The 14,093-nt window shown below is 55.7% G+C and overlaps 3 protein-coding genes across 4 annotated transcripts; 1 reads left to right on the forward strand and 2 right to left on the reverse strand.

Moving 5' to 3' along the window:
• Positions 1-236: 236 nt before the first annotated feature.
• Positions 237-1,959, forward strand: SPATA25 (spermatogenesis associated 25). The gene is made up of 2 exons (XM_081914694.1): positions 237-372; positions 1,097-1,959. Exons 1-2 carry the CDS (start codon positions 252-254, stop codon positions 1,891-1,893), a joined length of 918 nt encoding a protein of 305 aa, XP_081770820.1. The 5' UTR covers positions 237-251; the 3' UTR covers positions 1,894-1,959.
• A 537-nt stretch (positions 1,960-2,496) lies between these two features.
• Positions 2,497-6,137, reverse strand: ZSWIM1 (zinc finger SWIM-type containing 1). 2 transcript variants are annotated; one of them, XM_081914695.1, is made up of 2 exons: positions 6,053-6,137; positions 2,497-4,372 (listed from the first exon to the last, which is right to left on the reverse strand). In XM_081914695.1, exon 2 carries the CDS (start codon positions 4,244-4,246, stop codon positions 2,720-2,722), a length of 1,527 nt encoding a protein of 508 aa, XP_081770821.1. In that variant the 5' UTR covers positions 4,247-4,372; positions 6,053-6,137; the 3' UTR covers positions 2,497-2,719. The 2 variants fall into 2 exon arrangements, with proteins under 2 accessions (XP_081770821.1, XP_081770822.1); XM_081914696.1 differs by lacking the exon at positions 6,053-6,137 and adding an exon at positions 4,493-5,015.
• A 4,038-nt stretch (positions 6,138-10,175) lies between these two features.
• Positions 10,176-13,990, reverse strand: ZSWIM3 (zinc finger SWIM-type containing 3). The gene is made up of 2 exons (XM_081916817.1): positions 13,333-13,990; positions 10,176-13,049 (listed from the first exon to the last, which is right to left on the reverse strand). The coding sequence occupies exons 1-2, from the start codon at positions 13,485-13,487 to the stop codon at positions 11,000-11,002; spliced, it is 2,205 nt and encodes a 734-aa protein (XP_081772943.1). The 5' UTR covers positions 13,488-13,990; the 3' UTR covers positions 10,176-10,999.
• Positions 13,991-14,093: the final 103 nt, after the last annotated feature.

The following is a 14,093-nucleotide window of genomic DNA, read 5'->3' on the forward strand; positions in this document are numbered from 1 at the left end:
ATCTGGTTGGCTTCTGTGAGAACAGGAGGCTGGACTCGATGGGCCCTTGGCCTGATTCAGGAGGCTCTCCTTATGGGGGGGGGCAAATGTCAGGGGCCGGAAGAGGCTTAGCAACCTGCCGGCTTCACCAGACTTCCCCCCTCCTCTGCCATTGAGCCAAGTGGCCCCAACTCCTTGGAGCAGCCGAGGGGCAAGGCTGCCCAGGGGCTCTGTGTGAGGTAAGGGCCAAGTCCTGTGACGCTGGTTCTAGAATGGGGAGAGTTCAGGACAGGCACAGCACTGAGGCAGCCACAGGCAAGCTCTCAGCCGTCACCATGTCCTATTATGGGATGGGGAAACCTTCCGCAGGCTTCTTTCCACCTCCAAGTCCAGGTAACGGCTCCCCTCTCGTCCCCCGAGGTGTTTTGTGCAGACAATGCCCTCCTCTGTGTGGCCCCACACATTTTCCTCCCCCCCCCCAGCTGAATTGGTGTGTGGAGGGAGCTCTTCATGCCACCCCAGAGATGGGTGGCTGTCTTCTTAGACTCACAGAAGTGGAGTTGGGACCCCCAACGGTCATCTGATCCATACCCCCCCCAACAATGCAGGAATCACAGCCAGATGGCCAGGGATGAAAACCTGCAATGGACAAGAATCCACCCCCTTCTGAGGTGGTCCATTCCGCTGCCCAAACCTCTTTGAGAAGGCCAGAGAACAGGCCCCACTGCTACAGGGATGAGGCCCGAGGGAGAGGCAGGCCTGGGGGGGGGGCAGCTGATATGGGCCACACAGAACCATCTCCTAAGCTCTCTGGTTGCTTCTGGGGCGGAGTGGGAAGCCATGGAATGAAAATTGCAGCTGCAGCTCGACTCTTGCTCCGGTTTATCTTCCTCTTGGGAAAGAGATTACTCAGCACCAGGAGGCAAGTGAGTGTGTGGGCAATGGAAACTGGTATCGAGGGAAGGAATTTAGCACCCTCAATTCACCCCGCCTTCAATCTAGCCTGAGAACCAGAGTCCCCAAGTTGTCCTCCTCACACACCCTCCCCGCCAATCCACCTCTGCCCCAGACACTCCAGTTGGTGCCCCCCCAACACACACGCCTTTATTTTGGACAGGAGAATCGGGAAGCAGAGAGGTCGAAATGGCACCGAGTGGCCCGTCGAGCCTCTACCCTGGGATGCCAAGGGAGACCCCGGCTTCGGGGGGCCTCTCCTCTGCCATCGGGCTCCTGAGGAGGAAGCTGCAAGCCAAGCAGGGGGCTCCGCACCAGCTCAGCGGCCCCCAGCTGCTCCAGGATCCGGACGCCAAGCCGCCTTGCGGAGGAGCCTGCTGGTCACCGGGCACACCTGGGCAAGGGGCGCCAGAAAGGTGGGAGCCACACCAAGGCCTCTGCTGCAGGAAGCTGTGCCCTCAGGGACCGGACAGGGAATATGCCGCCGAGCAGACAGGCGACCGGTGGCTCTTCCTCTCCTCTGTGCCGCCGCCCCTTCCTCTCAGCCAGCCCCCCAAGGACCTTGCCAGCTCTGGCGGAGACTTTGCACTGGCCAGGTGGGGATTCTTGCCCAGCGGGGTCTTCCTGATGTCGGCCAAGTTTGGCAAGGACAGAGAGGCCCAGCCCCCGCTGCACCTGCCCCCCAACATCTGCATCCTGACCCTGGCCATGATGATCGCCGGCATTCCCACGGTGCCCGTGCCGGGCGTGCGGGAGGAAGACATGGTCCACGCTGCCCAGTGCTTTGTGGCAGAGAACCTGGAGCCTGGCACCGCGCAAGGGGAGGCAGCACAGAGGCGGAGGAGGAGGTGGGCTGCCATGCAGCGCCTGGGGCCTTCCTGCAAGAGGGGGGACAAGCAGAGGAAGAGGGCCACCCACAGGAGCCTCCTGCCCCTGTTCCTGGCCCAGCTGGAGAAGTGAGAGCAGTGGGGAGGAAATGCTTAGTTCTGCCATGAAAAGCCAAGATAAAGGGTTTGTCAAAAGCGAGGCTCTTTGCTTATGTCCGTGCTTCTGCTTCTGTAAGCAGGTTGTTGGCCAGATCCTCTGCCCAAGCCTCCAAACACCTGTCTGGATTGGACCCCAGGCAGCCCTTCCTTCCCATTCCCACACTGCCACAGGAGTTACCCAGCCTGGCTCCTTGGGACCAAGTGGAAGGTATAACCCAGCTCTCTGCATAACAGCCCAAACGGCAGCTGCTTCTTGGAGCTCTTGCTCCTCTCCCCTCGTGTCCTTCTGTCACCAGTGTTTCCAGTCTGACACAACGCCCACGGAGCGCTTCCACTGAGCCCGGTACCAGTCGCCTGGCACAGCCACAGCAGAGAAGCCCTGCCCTGTTTCTTAATGAGATTTTGAATGGTATTTAAAGGCTGATGTTGAGAAATGACAAACAGGAAAGACTTGTTTATTGATGACATTTACGAAAGAGAAGTCCTGCTCTCGCTGGGTGCAGGGGGGCCCATTTCAATAATCAAGGGGGGGGGGGGAGAGGGAGAGGAAAAAAGGACCTGAGGGATACACACTTCACGGGACAGTAGGTCATGTCAGGCACCCCTGAGCCGCCACTGAGTTGCTGGCAAAGTCTCAGACAAGAGCACAGGTTTGCAGTTGTGTGCACAGTCTTGGGCTGCTCATCAAAGCTCCCCCCGCAAAGGAGGAGCCCCACAGACACTTGGAGCTGAATGAAATGTTAACCTCAAGTCTCCGGCCGAGCCCAAGGGTCTGCTCCCAGTAGCGCCCCTGAACTCAATTACAACTTCACCTGCACGTAAGGCCCAATCCAGCTGTCAGCCAGCTCGCGGAGGGTGCTGTACCTGCGATCAAACTCCTCGTGACTGCACTGGCTCAGAAGCCGGCTGATCTCCGCAGTGAGAAACGACACAGCCAGGTACTTGTCCAACAACTTGTCCCACGAGCAACTCAGGACCTCCAGCAGCCCGTCGGTGCTGCTCTGTCCCTCTTGGGATGTGCTGTTTCCCTTGCGCCACCGCGCTGGGATCCTGCCAGGCTCTAAATCCTTCCCTTCGGAGTTCAGCACAGCCAGGACGTGCCGGCAGGGCAGCTGGAAGGTCTGGCTGAAGTGGCAGGTGCAGCTGCTAAGGCCCTTGTGGCGCACGGCCTGGGCGTCTTCCAGGATCTGTATGCTGGCAACCTCTCCATTGTTTCCCATCAACTGCGCAGAGCTCTGGACAACCGCAAACTCGTTCAAGCACAGCCTGGCCGCCGGCTCTGTGCAGATGTCGCTCAAGGACTGCTTGATCCGCTCCTCAGCCTCTCTGGAAGTCGCCTCTGCCTCCTCCTCGCGAGCCGACTCTTCAGCAGCACCCCCTGCCGCCGGCTTCAGGGGAGTCGGCGCGGCGGTCGGAGCAGAATCCCTTGGAAGCAGAAACCTCTGAGAGTTTGCAGCGGAGCAGCGAAGAACCAGCAGGTTCTGGATGGAGGAGCCGTTGTCACTGAGCAAAGGGCCTGGGCCTGGCGCAGACTCCACGGAGCTCTTCTGGACCTTCTGGTAAGTCTTTGCTATTTTGGTGATGCAGGTCTCCAGGGAGGGTCCTATGCAGAAGATCTGGCTTAAGCTGTGTGTGAGCATCTCCAGATCTTTGAAATACTGGCTGCACTGGCCCCAGGTCCGCCAGCGGTGAAAGGCCCAGATCTTCTCGTTGAGCAGCCACTCTTTGTGGAGCTGGGGCAAGCGGTTTGGCTTCACAAAGCCACACAGGATGGTGTACAGCTTCCTCAAGTTGCTCTCGCTGGGGGCACACATGGCGTTCCTCAAGGCGCTCAGAACCAGCCTTTCTGTGTGGGCTTCCAGGGAGACCTGCTGGATCTTGTGCTGCAAGTGTTTGCATATGTGGAAGACTGACAGCTGGACGTCCACAGAGGGGAACGCTTCTGACAGCGCTGGCAGCCACCGGAAGCGCGGGTCAACCAGGAAGGTCTTGATCTGCTTCCATTCAGGGTTGAAGGCCTTGAAGGTGCGGTACATTTGAGCCAGGCCTTCCGCCGACTCCCTGGTGGGGACCGCGAAGTGGATCACCTTGGTCATCTCCCCTTCCAGCTGCATGAAAGGCTGGTCCACCATGAAGGTGTAGAGGGCCTTGCCCCATGGGTTGTGGGTTCGATGAATGAGCACAACCTCAGGGTGCTGTAAGAAGACGTCCCTCATTTGGCTGGTCTGAAAGCTGATGGACTCCAGCTGGGAACTTTTGTACACCTGGTAAGCCACCAGCAAGCCGCAGTCAAAGCTCAAGAGCTCCTTCACAGTTTCGAGGGCCATTGTGCACTCTCCTCCTGAACGTCTGCCTTGGAGAGCTTTTCCCAGGGAGGCAGGGAAAGAGTTCAAGTTTCTGCTGCTCTTACGCCGGGGTCAAGAGTGGCCAAGGTTTGTCTCAGACCGAAGGACCTAGAGTGAAAGAAAAGGGTGAAGCCAAGTCAGTTCTCCCGATTGGTGCTTCTGTTTTGGTGTGTAAAGGGATCTTCTTATGAGATCTAGAAGGTGACAAATTCAACATTTTTAACCCACCAAAGAGAGTGAAGATGCTGTACCAGTAGCAATGGAAAAGGCACATTGTGTGGGATTTTTTAAAATGGAGTCCATTGTGTTTCCCATTTTTTTCTTTTAAATGTATTTTTAGAGTCAAGCTTCACATCTATATTTTTCAGTGTGTTCTACAAACTTGGCTTACAAAGAGTTTTGGTTTACACAAAGCAGCTGGATCTGGTTAACAGAAAACCACACAGAGCCAGGAGAAGGCCCAGTTAGGTCAACTTGTTCTCCCAATGACATCAGAGGCACTGAGGTGCAACGGGAAGGTGGAGAAAATGTCACCAGGGCCTCATCTATTTCTTCTGCTGAAATACAAAGCTGCTTAGGCAATCCATTCAGTTGGGCTATTTATATGTCTATTTGTAGGGCTAAGTGTTTTTTATTTTATTTTACATATATGAAAGTTTGGGAGCTATACAGAAGAGAGCGTAGCCTCCTGCACAGAAATTGAACAAAACAGTGGCATCACATGACTGTATTCTACAAAGCAGCACCAAACAGGATTCACACATCCTCCTGCGCCACAAATGGCAGCCAAGTGCCTTCTGCCACGACATGCGGGCAATGTGCACAAGGGGCTTCGCTGCAGCCCAGTGGGAAAAGCGGGTGCGCAGGAGGCCCCGGCTTTGACCCCAGGGAGGGCTGGGTGGGGATAAAGCCCCCCCCCCGGAAGGCCAGCTTCCTAGGCTCCTACTTAGAACCTTATCTTCACTACTCTCTGGATTGGTCTGTGGCTTCATCTTGCCCAGGACAAGTGAAAGCTACTTCGGATGGATGGATGGCCCACCAGTCAGGCCAGTGCTGCCGCCACAGAGGCATTAAAAGCAAGGGGGGGGGACCGGTGGGGTGCCCTTTCCTCTTGGAGTTGATTTCTCTAGGTGGGCAGCCACAGCAGCGAGCAGAGGAGGAATGGTGGCAGGGAGGAGCGCAGAGAGGAGGAGGAGGAGGAGGAGGAGGAGGAGGAGGAGAAGCAGAATACGGTGGTACCTCGGGTTAAGAACTTAATTTGTTCCGGAGGTCCGTTCTTAACCTGAAACAGTTCTTAACCTGAGGCACCACTTAGCTAATGGGGCCTCCCGCTGCAGCTGCACAATTTCTGTTCTCATCCTGAAGCAAAGTTCTTAACCCGAGGTACTATTTCAGGGTTAGCGGAGTCTGTAGCCTGAAGTGTCTGTAACCCGAGGTACCATGGTAAGAAGAAGCACAATGCAGAAGAAGCAACAGAAGTAGGAGGAGAAGAAGAAGGGCAATGCAGAAGAAAAAGAAGAAGAGGAGGAAGATACGAAGGAGAAGAGGAAGACGTAGAAGGAGGAGGAGGACCTGCAGCAGCAGCGGAAGCAGCAGCCTCTCCCTGGCGCCCCCGCGAAGCCGGGCTCCTCCCCCCTCTCCTTCCCCGGCTGCAGCGGAGCCTCTCTCTCCCCTGCAGCCCCACTGGCGGAGGAGGCGGGCGGGCGGGCTCGGGCCCCCAAGGCGGCGCTTCTCCCCCCCCCCGCCCCGAGGACTAGCGCCTTGGCCCCCCGCCCGGCGCCCCCTCACCGTCCCCGGGCGCCGCCATCTTGCCTTCGCCGCCGCCTCCCGCGTCGCTCTCGCCAGGCCCCGCCCCTCGCCTCCACACCAAGCGCGTCGCCAAGGAAACGCGTGACGTTCGGGGCTCTGCCGGGCGAGGGGCGGGCCCTCGGCGCTCACGTGACCCGCCCGCCCTTCCCGCCCCAGGCGGCCCGGCAGAGGGCGCTGTGGCGGCGCCCATTGAGTTCTTGCTCATGGCAGGCCCTCCAGCTGGTTTGGGACTACAACTCCCAGCATCCCTAGCTCACAGGACCAGGGGTCAGGGATGATGGGAACTGTAGTCCCAAAACATCTGGAGGGCAAAGTTTGCCTGTGCCTGATCCATGGTTTTCTTTCTGGAATGGGCTTTGCACCCTCCGGCTGGAGATCTCGGGGCGCGGAAGACGCAAAATGCAGGGGGGAAGCAAGGGCCAAAGGAAGCCCCCCAACACGTGTCAAAGGGATAAAGTGGGATCTTGATCCCCATCCCAGAGGAATGGCCTCCGGGCAAGGAAGGCTCCGGGCCAGGCTGCCCAGGGAGCGGAGACACCTGCATTGCACGGGTTGGACTAGATGACCCTGGGACCCCTCCCGACTCCACCGGGCAAGGATTCTGCAAGGACTCCTTCACACAGTTAACTAGTGGAACTCTCTGCTGCAGGAGCCTGAGTCGTCCATCATCTTGGGATGCCTTAAAAAGAAGGTCTGGCAGGGGCGAGGAGGAGGAGACAGCTGTATGCCTCTGAATACCAGTTGCTGGAACCCCCTGGGAGGGGAGAGCCGCTTGTGTTGAATAGTGGGTAGACATGGCTGACGACACAGCGATTTCTCCAAAGCAACTCTTTATTTTGTAAGCTGGAACAGAAAACTGAACAGCAAACAGCTCAGCCGGCCTGCTTTTATAGGCAGCCGGCTGTCAACATTGTAGCAACAACAACCCAGGGTTTCCCACCTAAAATAACTGACGTGGACCTGAGTGAAAACTATCTACAGTATTCCCCCTGCTGGCCCAGGGTGAGAACTTCAGTACATAACAGCTTGTGGGCATCCCACGGGGGCATCCATCTCCGCCTTCAATCAGCTTGACACCAAGACGCAAGGAGTTACACAGGGAGTAGATGATATATCCTAAGGAACTGAAAAAGCCATAAATCCGTGAGATCTTTTCAGGCAAAATAATGTTAGTGCTTTTTGGACCTCTTCATCCAGCCTGGTTTTATCAGTTCTTTCATGACCATTCACAATCTCTCACCTCTCTGTGTTATTCAATCGACAAATAGGGCGTCCTCTTGGTTTTCTATTCACTTAATTAATTCTAGGAATGAGTAGCTGACTAAGTCTACAACAGTTTGGAGCTGATTTCTGTCCCCAATCTGAGCATCCTTGGGCCTTTCTGGTGGGCTTAGTCTTCCCCCAATTGCTCTAGAAGACAGACGCTTCTTCAGAACTTTTGTGGTTTGCTCTTCAACCCTTTCTTATTGAAAGAAAGGGAAATTAGCCCTGGGGGTTAATTTGACTGCCAAGAATGTGAATAGCATTTTATAGAAGTATAAATAACTGTAAATATGAAAAGAGACAAAATATTCTCTAATTTTTTCCCTTGGTTAGATGTATTTTCCTTTTCTTTTGTATTTTCTTTTGTTGTGAATATGTATGTTTTCTAATTTGTACTTAATAAAAATATTATTGTAAAATAATAATAATAATAAATCAAAATCAAATAAATCAAATGAATCAAATAAAAATCATAAATCAAATCAAAATAACAAACCGGAAAAATAACAAGCCAAACTCCTCTCCTAATCGCCACCAAGTGCCACTGACTCTTGCTTCTCCAAAAGCGGTTGGCTTTTGGAGAAGCAAGAGAGGTCACAAAGGAGGGTGGGTCCTGGTCACCATGGCAACCCCCACCTGGCCCCTCCCAAGAGGGAAGGCTCCTCTCTCAGATCTCAGCTGGGCTGCATCTTCCTTTCCCCTCCTTCTTCCCCAAGGGAGACCAGCCCCACATCCTTCCAGGCAGGCTAGGGGTCTCCGTAGCGCAGGACTGGACCATCGGCTTGGCATGCAGGTCTCAAAGATGGCGGTGCGCGCAGATGCTGCAGCTGAGAGCTCCCTGGAGGGGAGCCAGGGTTTGTTAGGACAAATTATTTATTTTAAAATGGGGTATCAGAGTTTTCAGGGGGCTAACCAGGTTGGGATAGATGGGATAGCAGGCTTGTTGGTTTTTGAATGTCTGATGTAGATTTTTCAATTTCGTTGTTCTGTATGGGACAATGACAATAAAGATTATCATATTGTAAGTGTGTGTGTGTGTCAGCAAACTCCAAAGAGCCTTCTGGTGCTCATGATTCTGAGCCAAACAGCCCTTCCTTTCAAGCAGCTCAGAGGAGTTTCCTCACAGCCGTAGAGCAACAAAGCCGCTTCTGTGTGTGTCACTCTTCAGAGTCACGCCATGGACCCCCAGCACGAAGCTGCGATTGGCGGAGCACAATTCGGGCACCTCTGGCATGCACTAACTGGCAGTGGCTGTCCAGGATTTCAGACGGGTGTGGGGTGTGTGTGTTTGTCTCCCAGCTCTCTGTCTAGATATTGTGGGTTCTTTTGGGAGGGGTATAAATTAGAGAAATAACACTGAACCAGCCTGTGCTCTGCCAACCATCCATAGCCCTTCGCCATTAAGGCAGCGGAAATGTCCTGGGAGGTCTGCTAATGAGGGTGACCAAGGGTCTGGAAACCTAGCCTGATGAGGAACGGTTGAGGCAGTTGGGTGTGCTTAGGCTAGAGATGACTGAGGGGAGATGTGGTAGCCACCTTCAAAGGTCTCGAGGGCTGTCACGTGGAAGAGGGAGCACAATCGATTGGTATAAGGGGCAACCTCTAAAAGTCCAGGAGGCCTGAAATTAGCAACTGCGATGTCCAGAACTGAACTCCCAAGAAGGGCTGAACTGCTGCTGAGCAGAGAGGAAGGCTCTCAGCACAAGGTGTGAGAACAGTCTCCTCTATTCACAGAGCCAGTGTGGTGTAGTGGTTAGAGCGGTGGACTCGTAATCTGGTGAACTGGGTTCGCTTCCCTGCTCCTCCAACTGCAGCTGCTGAGTGACCTTGGGCCAGTCACACTTCTTTGAAGTCTCTCAGCCCCACTCACCTCACAGAGGAAGGGAAAGGAGAATGTTAGCCGCTTTGAGACTCCTTTGGGTAGTGATAAAGCAGGATATCACATCCAAACTCTTCTTCACTTGCCTGTTCTTCAGGCGTTCCTTTACGTCACTTGAGAAGAGGGGGCTTATGTATTTCCCCACACCTCTGCTCTACATTGGGTGCCTCAACCACCTTCCCCTAGCAAACACAAGTGGAAACCCAAGGTGGGTGGGAGAAATATAGCCCCTAAAGGTGCAATTCAGAGCAGAGAAGCTGCGAGTGGGGGAAAGTATTGTGTACCACCACACATTCTCATCACCCTCTCCCAAAACCTTTTCTATCCTTCTGGCAAATCAAACATCGCTGGGTTGCACACAGTAAAGGTAAAGGGGCCCCTGACCATTAGGTCCAGTCGTGACCAACTCTGGGGTTGCGGCGCTCATCTCGCTTTATTGGCCGAGGGAGCCAGCGTACAGCTTCTGTGTCATGTGGCCAGCATGACTAAGCCGTTTCTGGCGAACCAGAGCAGCGCACGGAAACGCCGTTTACCTTCTCACCAGAGCGGTACCTATTTATCTACTTGCACTTTGATGTGCTTTTGAACTGCTAGGTTGGCAGAAGCAGGGACCGAGCAACAGGAGCTCACCCCGTCCCGAGGATTCGAACCGCCGAACTTCTGATCGGCAAGTCCTAGGCTCTGTGGTTTAACCCACAGCGCAGTAGTTTAGGCCTTTAACTGGTCTGTGAGTCTTAAATGAAAAGCCTTTGCTCTGTTGCCCCAGCTTTCTGAACTGATTACCTTCACAAAAGGCAGAGAAACAGTGCGCTTCACAAACCCACTTTTGGAGTTCTGCTTGGAGTTTTGGCTACAAGGATATCCTGGCCACCTGGTCTTTTGTTTTGCTTTTTAACAGCAAACAGAGAGGAGAATTGAAACACAAGGTAAACGGAAAAGTATGTTCAGGTACCAAAGGAGGACGGTTAGACTTTTATTTCCAACAATAAATTTGGTCTAAGTACATAGCAGCAAAACTAGTCCCTGCTGGGAGAGGCTTCAGGACAAACAAAGAAAGCAACAACTCAGCATCGCCTTTCCCTGCCACTGAAGCCAGGCGGGGGGGCCAGCCTCCACCCCAGAAGCATTACAGTAAAAATACAGCTAGAACCAAGACAGCAATTCTTTGCATGCATCAGGCCCAGAGAGTCACGTCACGTTGAAGCAGCCAAACACGACTACCCCGGAAGGTGGGCTCTCCTTCCTCGGAGGTCTTCAGGTTGGACGGCCATCTGCCCTGTAGCTGAGATTCCTACATAGCAGGAGGTAGGAGGGGATGGCCCTCGGGATTCCTTCCAACTCTTAAAATGACCTGTGTTAAAGAAGAAGAAGAAAAAACAAGGGAGACGGCAAAGAGGAAACAAGACGTGTGAGTCAAGAGCGACGGACAAAGGTTTGGCAAGGAAGATGCCCTGGAGAAGGCCCCCCGTGGGAAGGAGACCTGTCCTGATTGTCAAGCCTGCAGCCGTGGGCTGCAAAACCTGGAGAATGCGTGTGTGTGTGCGTCAGAGTCAGTCAAGGGGGACCTTTGTAGCACACAGGTCAGGAGGAACTGTTGTGCCCACCACCTGCACGCCAAGTCCTCATTAAGAGCAGCCACCAAAGGAGGACCAGAACAGAGTCTGCTTTCTTGCTGCAAAACTGAGCAGCAACCCTGAGTTTCTTTAGCTGGGAAAAACCACGGTGGGCTCGGAACACAGTCAAGGTTGCTTCCAGTTGCTCACGACTCCACGCTGGCGTGGATTTCAAGCCAGTGAAGTCTGGACGTCTTCAACGGTTGGGCTGGACATTCCTGAAGTCACCTCAACTTCTTCCATCTCTTCCTTTTTCACCCAGAGAAAGGGGAGGTCTCCTACGTTCCGGACGCTGAGGGGCTTCTTCTCCGGCCCCTCCCCGCCCTGCACCTCGCAACACTTAGTCCAGATGTTGACAATCATCTTGAGGGTGGAGGTGCGCTCCTCCAGCTCCTCCCCCTCGCTCTGCAGCAAGAGGTTCCCAAGTTCCTTGCTGAGAGACTGGATCTTGTCCCCCCGCTCCCCTGAGGCCGCCCCCACTGGGCCTGCGGAGGGCTCTGTAAACTCAAGAAGGTTCTCCCCCAAGACGGAAACGTGCTGGTATTCCTTCTGCCAGCGCTTGCCCACCATGGCTTCCCCCACCACCTCCCGGTTGGCCAGCAGCATGGACAAGATGTGCCGGCAGGGCAGCTGGTAGCGGCAGTGGAAGTAGCAGCTGCAGCTCTTGCCGTCCCTGCTGACCTGGTGGGTGTCCTCCAGCAGCTGCACCGTGGTCTTGAACCTGGCGTAGCTCAGGAGCTGGACAGACTTCTGCACCACGTCCCACTCGTTCAGACACAGCTGGTAGGCAACGTCCGTGCAGCTGTCCCGCACGGCCGACAGCATGGTGGCAACAGGCTTGGCTGGGCTGTATTTGGTGAACTGCTTCGGAGGCTCCTCTGCTGCGCTCCCGGGCAATGGCTGCTGCTGCGAGGCGGTACTGGAGCTGCGTCTCACGGCGGGGCGGGCCAGGACTTTCAGCTCCTGCATGAGGCCGCTGCGGCTGTCCTCCGCCAGGCCCTGGGTCAGGTTCTCCAGGCCTTTGGTGTTGAAGCTGTCGGCGTACTCCACAAAGCGAAGGATGCTGGTCTCCAGCGACGGCTGGGTGCCGAAAAGCTGGGACAGCTTTTGAGCGACAAGGTCCAAGCTGTCGATGTAGGTGCTGCAGGAATGGAGGCCCTTTTTGGCGTGCATGTACCAGAGCATCTCGCAGGAGAACCAGTTAGTCCGCAGGTACTTGTACAAGTCCTGGTCCACCACGTGCCTCACCTGCTGGGACAACGCGTCCAGGTTCGAGGTGGAGGTGGAGAAGACGGCGTCCTTCAGGGCCAGCTTGAAGTTGTACTTGAAGGAGAAAGACGCGTGGGACTCCTTCAGCTTCTTCTCCAGGAGCCGCACGGTGTGGTAGACGGAGAGGAGGACCTGTGCCGAAGGAAAGAGCTCCTGCAAACTGGCCCGGTGGAGGAAGGACATGTCCATGAAGACCACCTTGACCTTCTGCCACTCGGGGTTGAACTCTTTGAAGACGGAGAACATCTTCCGCGTGTTCTCCTGCGTGTCCTCCTTCAAGATGGCAAGGTGGACCAACTTCCCCACCCTCTCCTTGCTCTCCACAAGGAAAGCATACAGGATGTGGCCCTTCTTGCTCTGGACCCGGTGCAGCAGAAGGCTCTCGGGGAACTTGACGAAGAGGCTCCTCATCTTGCTGGTCTGGAAGTTCAGCCTCTCCAGGTCCTGGTCGCTGCCAACGCTGATGGAGGCCAAGGAGCCCATGTCCACCCGCAGGAAGTTTTTCATCACTTCGGCGACTTGGACGAAAGCAGAGCTGGAGGAGCCATCTTCCCCCGCCTGAGGAGGAACCTCAGCTTCCTTGCGAGGGGAGGGCGGGAGCAGCGGAGGCTCGTCAGAGTCCACTTCAACCTCCACGCTCACATCACTGTCCCTTTCACAGGCTTCGACCTCCGCTGGCTCCTCTCTGCGCAGCTTAGCTGGGGGGCTGCCGGGAGCTTTGGGGGGGCCAGGCAGCTTTGTTGCCATCCTGGTCCCAGGTAGGGCATTGGAGCTGACCAAGGAAGCCTTGGGCTCTGTGTGGACGTGGTTGCCATTCAGCTCGCTGATCACCAGTCGGTCGATTTCCTCGTTGTATTGCAGGACGAAATAGGCCGGGCACAAGCTGGTCTGCTGCCTCCTCTTCTTGCTGGAGTCTCTCGACCGGGAGCAGCCAAACTTCACCTGCATAAACCTGGTGAATGGAAGAGGAATGGGGACGTTAAGAGGGCCAGGCATCGCCCCAGCAGCCTAGCTAATGGGATTATCAGGAGAATCAATGAGATAATGCCACAGTTCCCTGAGATTATCATTCTAGGATTACTATACGCGATTAGCGGTAGAATAAACCTACTGGACCATCAGCCCAACCCCTCATAACCGCAGCAGAAGTCCCTCCAAAAGGTATCTTAGATGCGGCAATCCTAAAAACGGCACCCCCCTTCCCGCCCGAGAGGCTCAAGCGCCGGCCTCCTTACGTGACGTCCTCGCGGATGTTGGTCCCGTTCTTGCGGTTGTGGAAGCGGATGGAGACGCAGCTCCGCAAGCCGTACTGGAGCCGGTTCTCCTTCTTGTAGGTGCTGAAGCACTCCCGGAAGTCCTCGTAGTTCTTGAAGCAGGAGCCCAGCTCCATGGCTGCCCAGGGGGGCAAAGGGTCAGGATGCTACCCAGAGGCCCGGAGGAGCATCCCTGCCCTGGAGCATCTCCCCTCAGGAGAACTGGGGTGTGGAGGGCTGGGGAGAAGGGAGCCCCCCCGAGGCCCCCTTCCCAACCCACCCAAAGGGAACAAAGGTTCCGAATGGGGAGGGGTTAACCCCTTCCTGCCTGGAAGCTCCCAAAATCCACCCAGTCCCACCCAAAGGGAATAAGGATTTCTCTTTCTTTCGTGTGGGGAGAGGGGAAATAATGGGGGTTTTTTTTGGAGGGGAGCTTAACCCCTTCCTGCCTGGCCTCCCTCTGCCCTGAGCGTGTGGCCCATTAACCCTTCCCGCGCCAGAGCCCCTCTCCCTCCTCCGCTCTCCCGGCCGGGCGGCCCCCCGCTCCGCCCCGCTCTCTCTCCCCCTCCGGCTCCTTCCCTCCAGGCCGCCCTGCAGAAGGAGACCCGCTCGGCCCGCCGGCATCCCACAGGGGACGGAGCCCGCCCCTCGCCCGAGACCCACCAATCAGGGGCCGCGCCGCAGGATGGGCAGCCTCTCGGCCAACGGGGAGGCCGCGAGACCAGCGACCGGCCAGCGGATTG

This window comes from Podarcis melisellensis (genome assembly GCF_964234715.1).
Source record: "Podarcis melisellensis genome assembly, chromosome: 6".
Taxonomy (NCBI): Eukaryota; Metazoa; Chordata; class Lepidosauria; order Squamata; family Lacertidae; genus Podarcis; species Podarcis melisellensis.

Excerpts from the sequence above, each read along its gene's own strand:
- SPATA25 (XM_081914694.1), top strand. The coding sequence starts at position 252 with ATGGGGAGAGTTCAGGACAGGCACAGCACTGAGGCAGCCACAGGCAAG. Across the intron at positions 373-1,096 it reads CTTTCCACCTCCAAGTCCAG|GAGAATCGGGAAGCAGAGAG; the intron begins GTAACGGCTCCC and ends TATTTTGGACAG.
- ZSWIM1 (XM_081914695.1), bottom strand. The coding sequence starts at position 4,246 with ATGGCCCTCGAAACTGTGAAGGAGCTCTTGAGCTTTGACTGCGGCTTG.
- ZSWIM3 (XM_081916817.1), bottom strand. The coding sequence starts at position 13,487 with ATGGAGCTGGGCTCCTGCTTCAAGAACTACGAGGACTTCCGGGAGTGC. Across the intron at positions 13,050-13,332 it reads AACATCCGCGAGGACGTCAC|GTTTATGCAGGTGAAGTTTG; the intron begins GTAAGGAGGCCG and ends TCCATTCACCAG.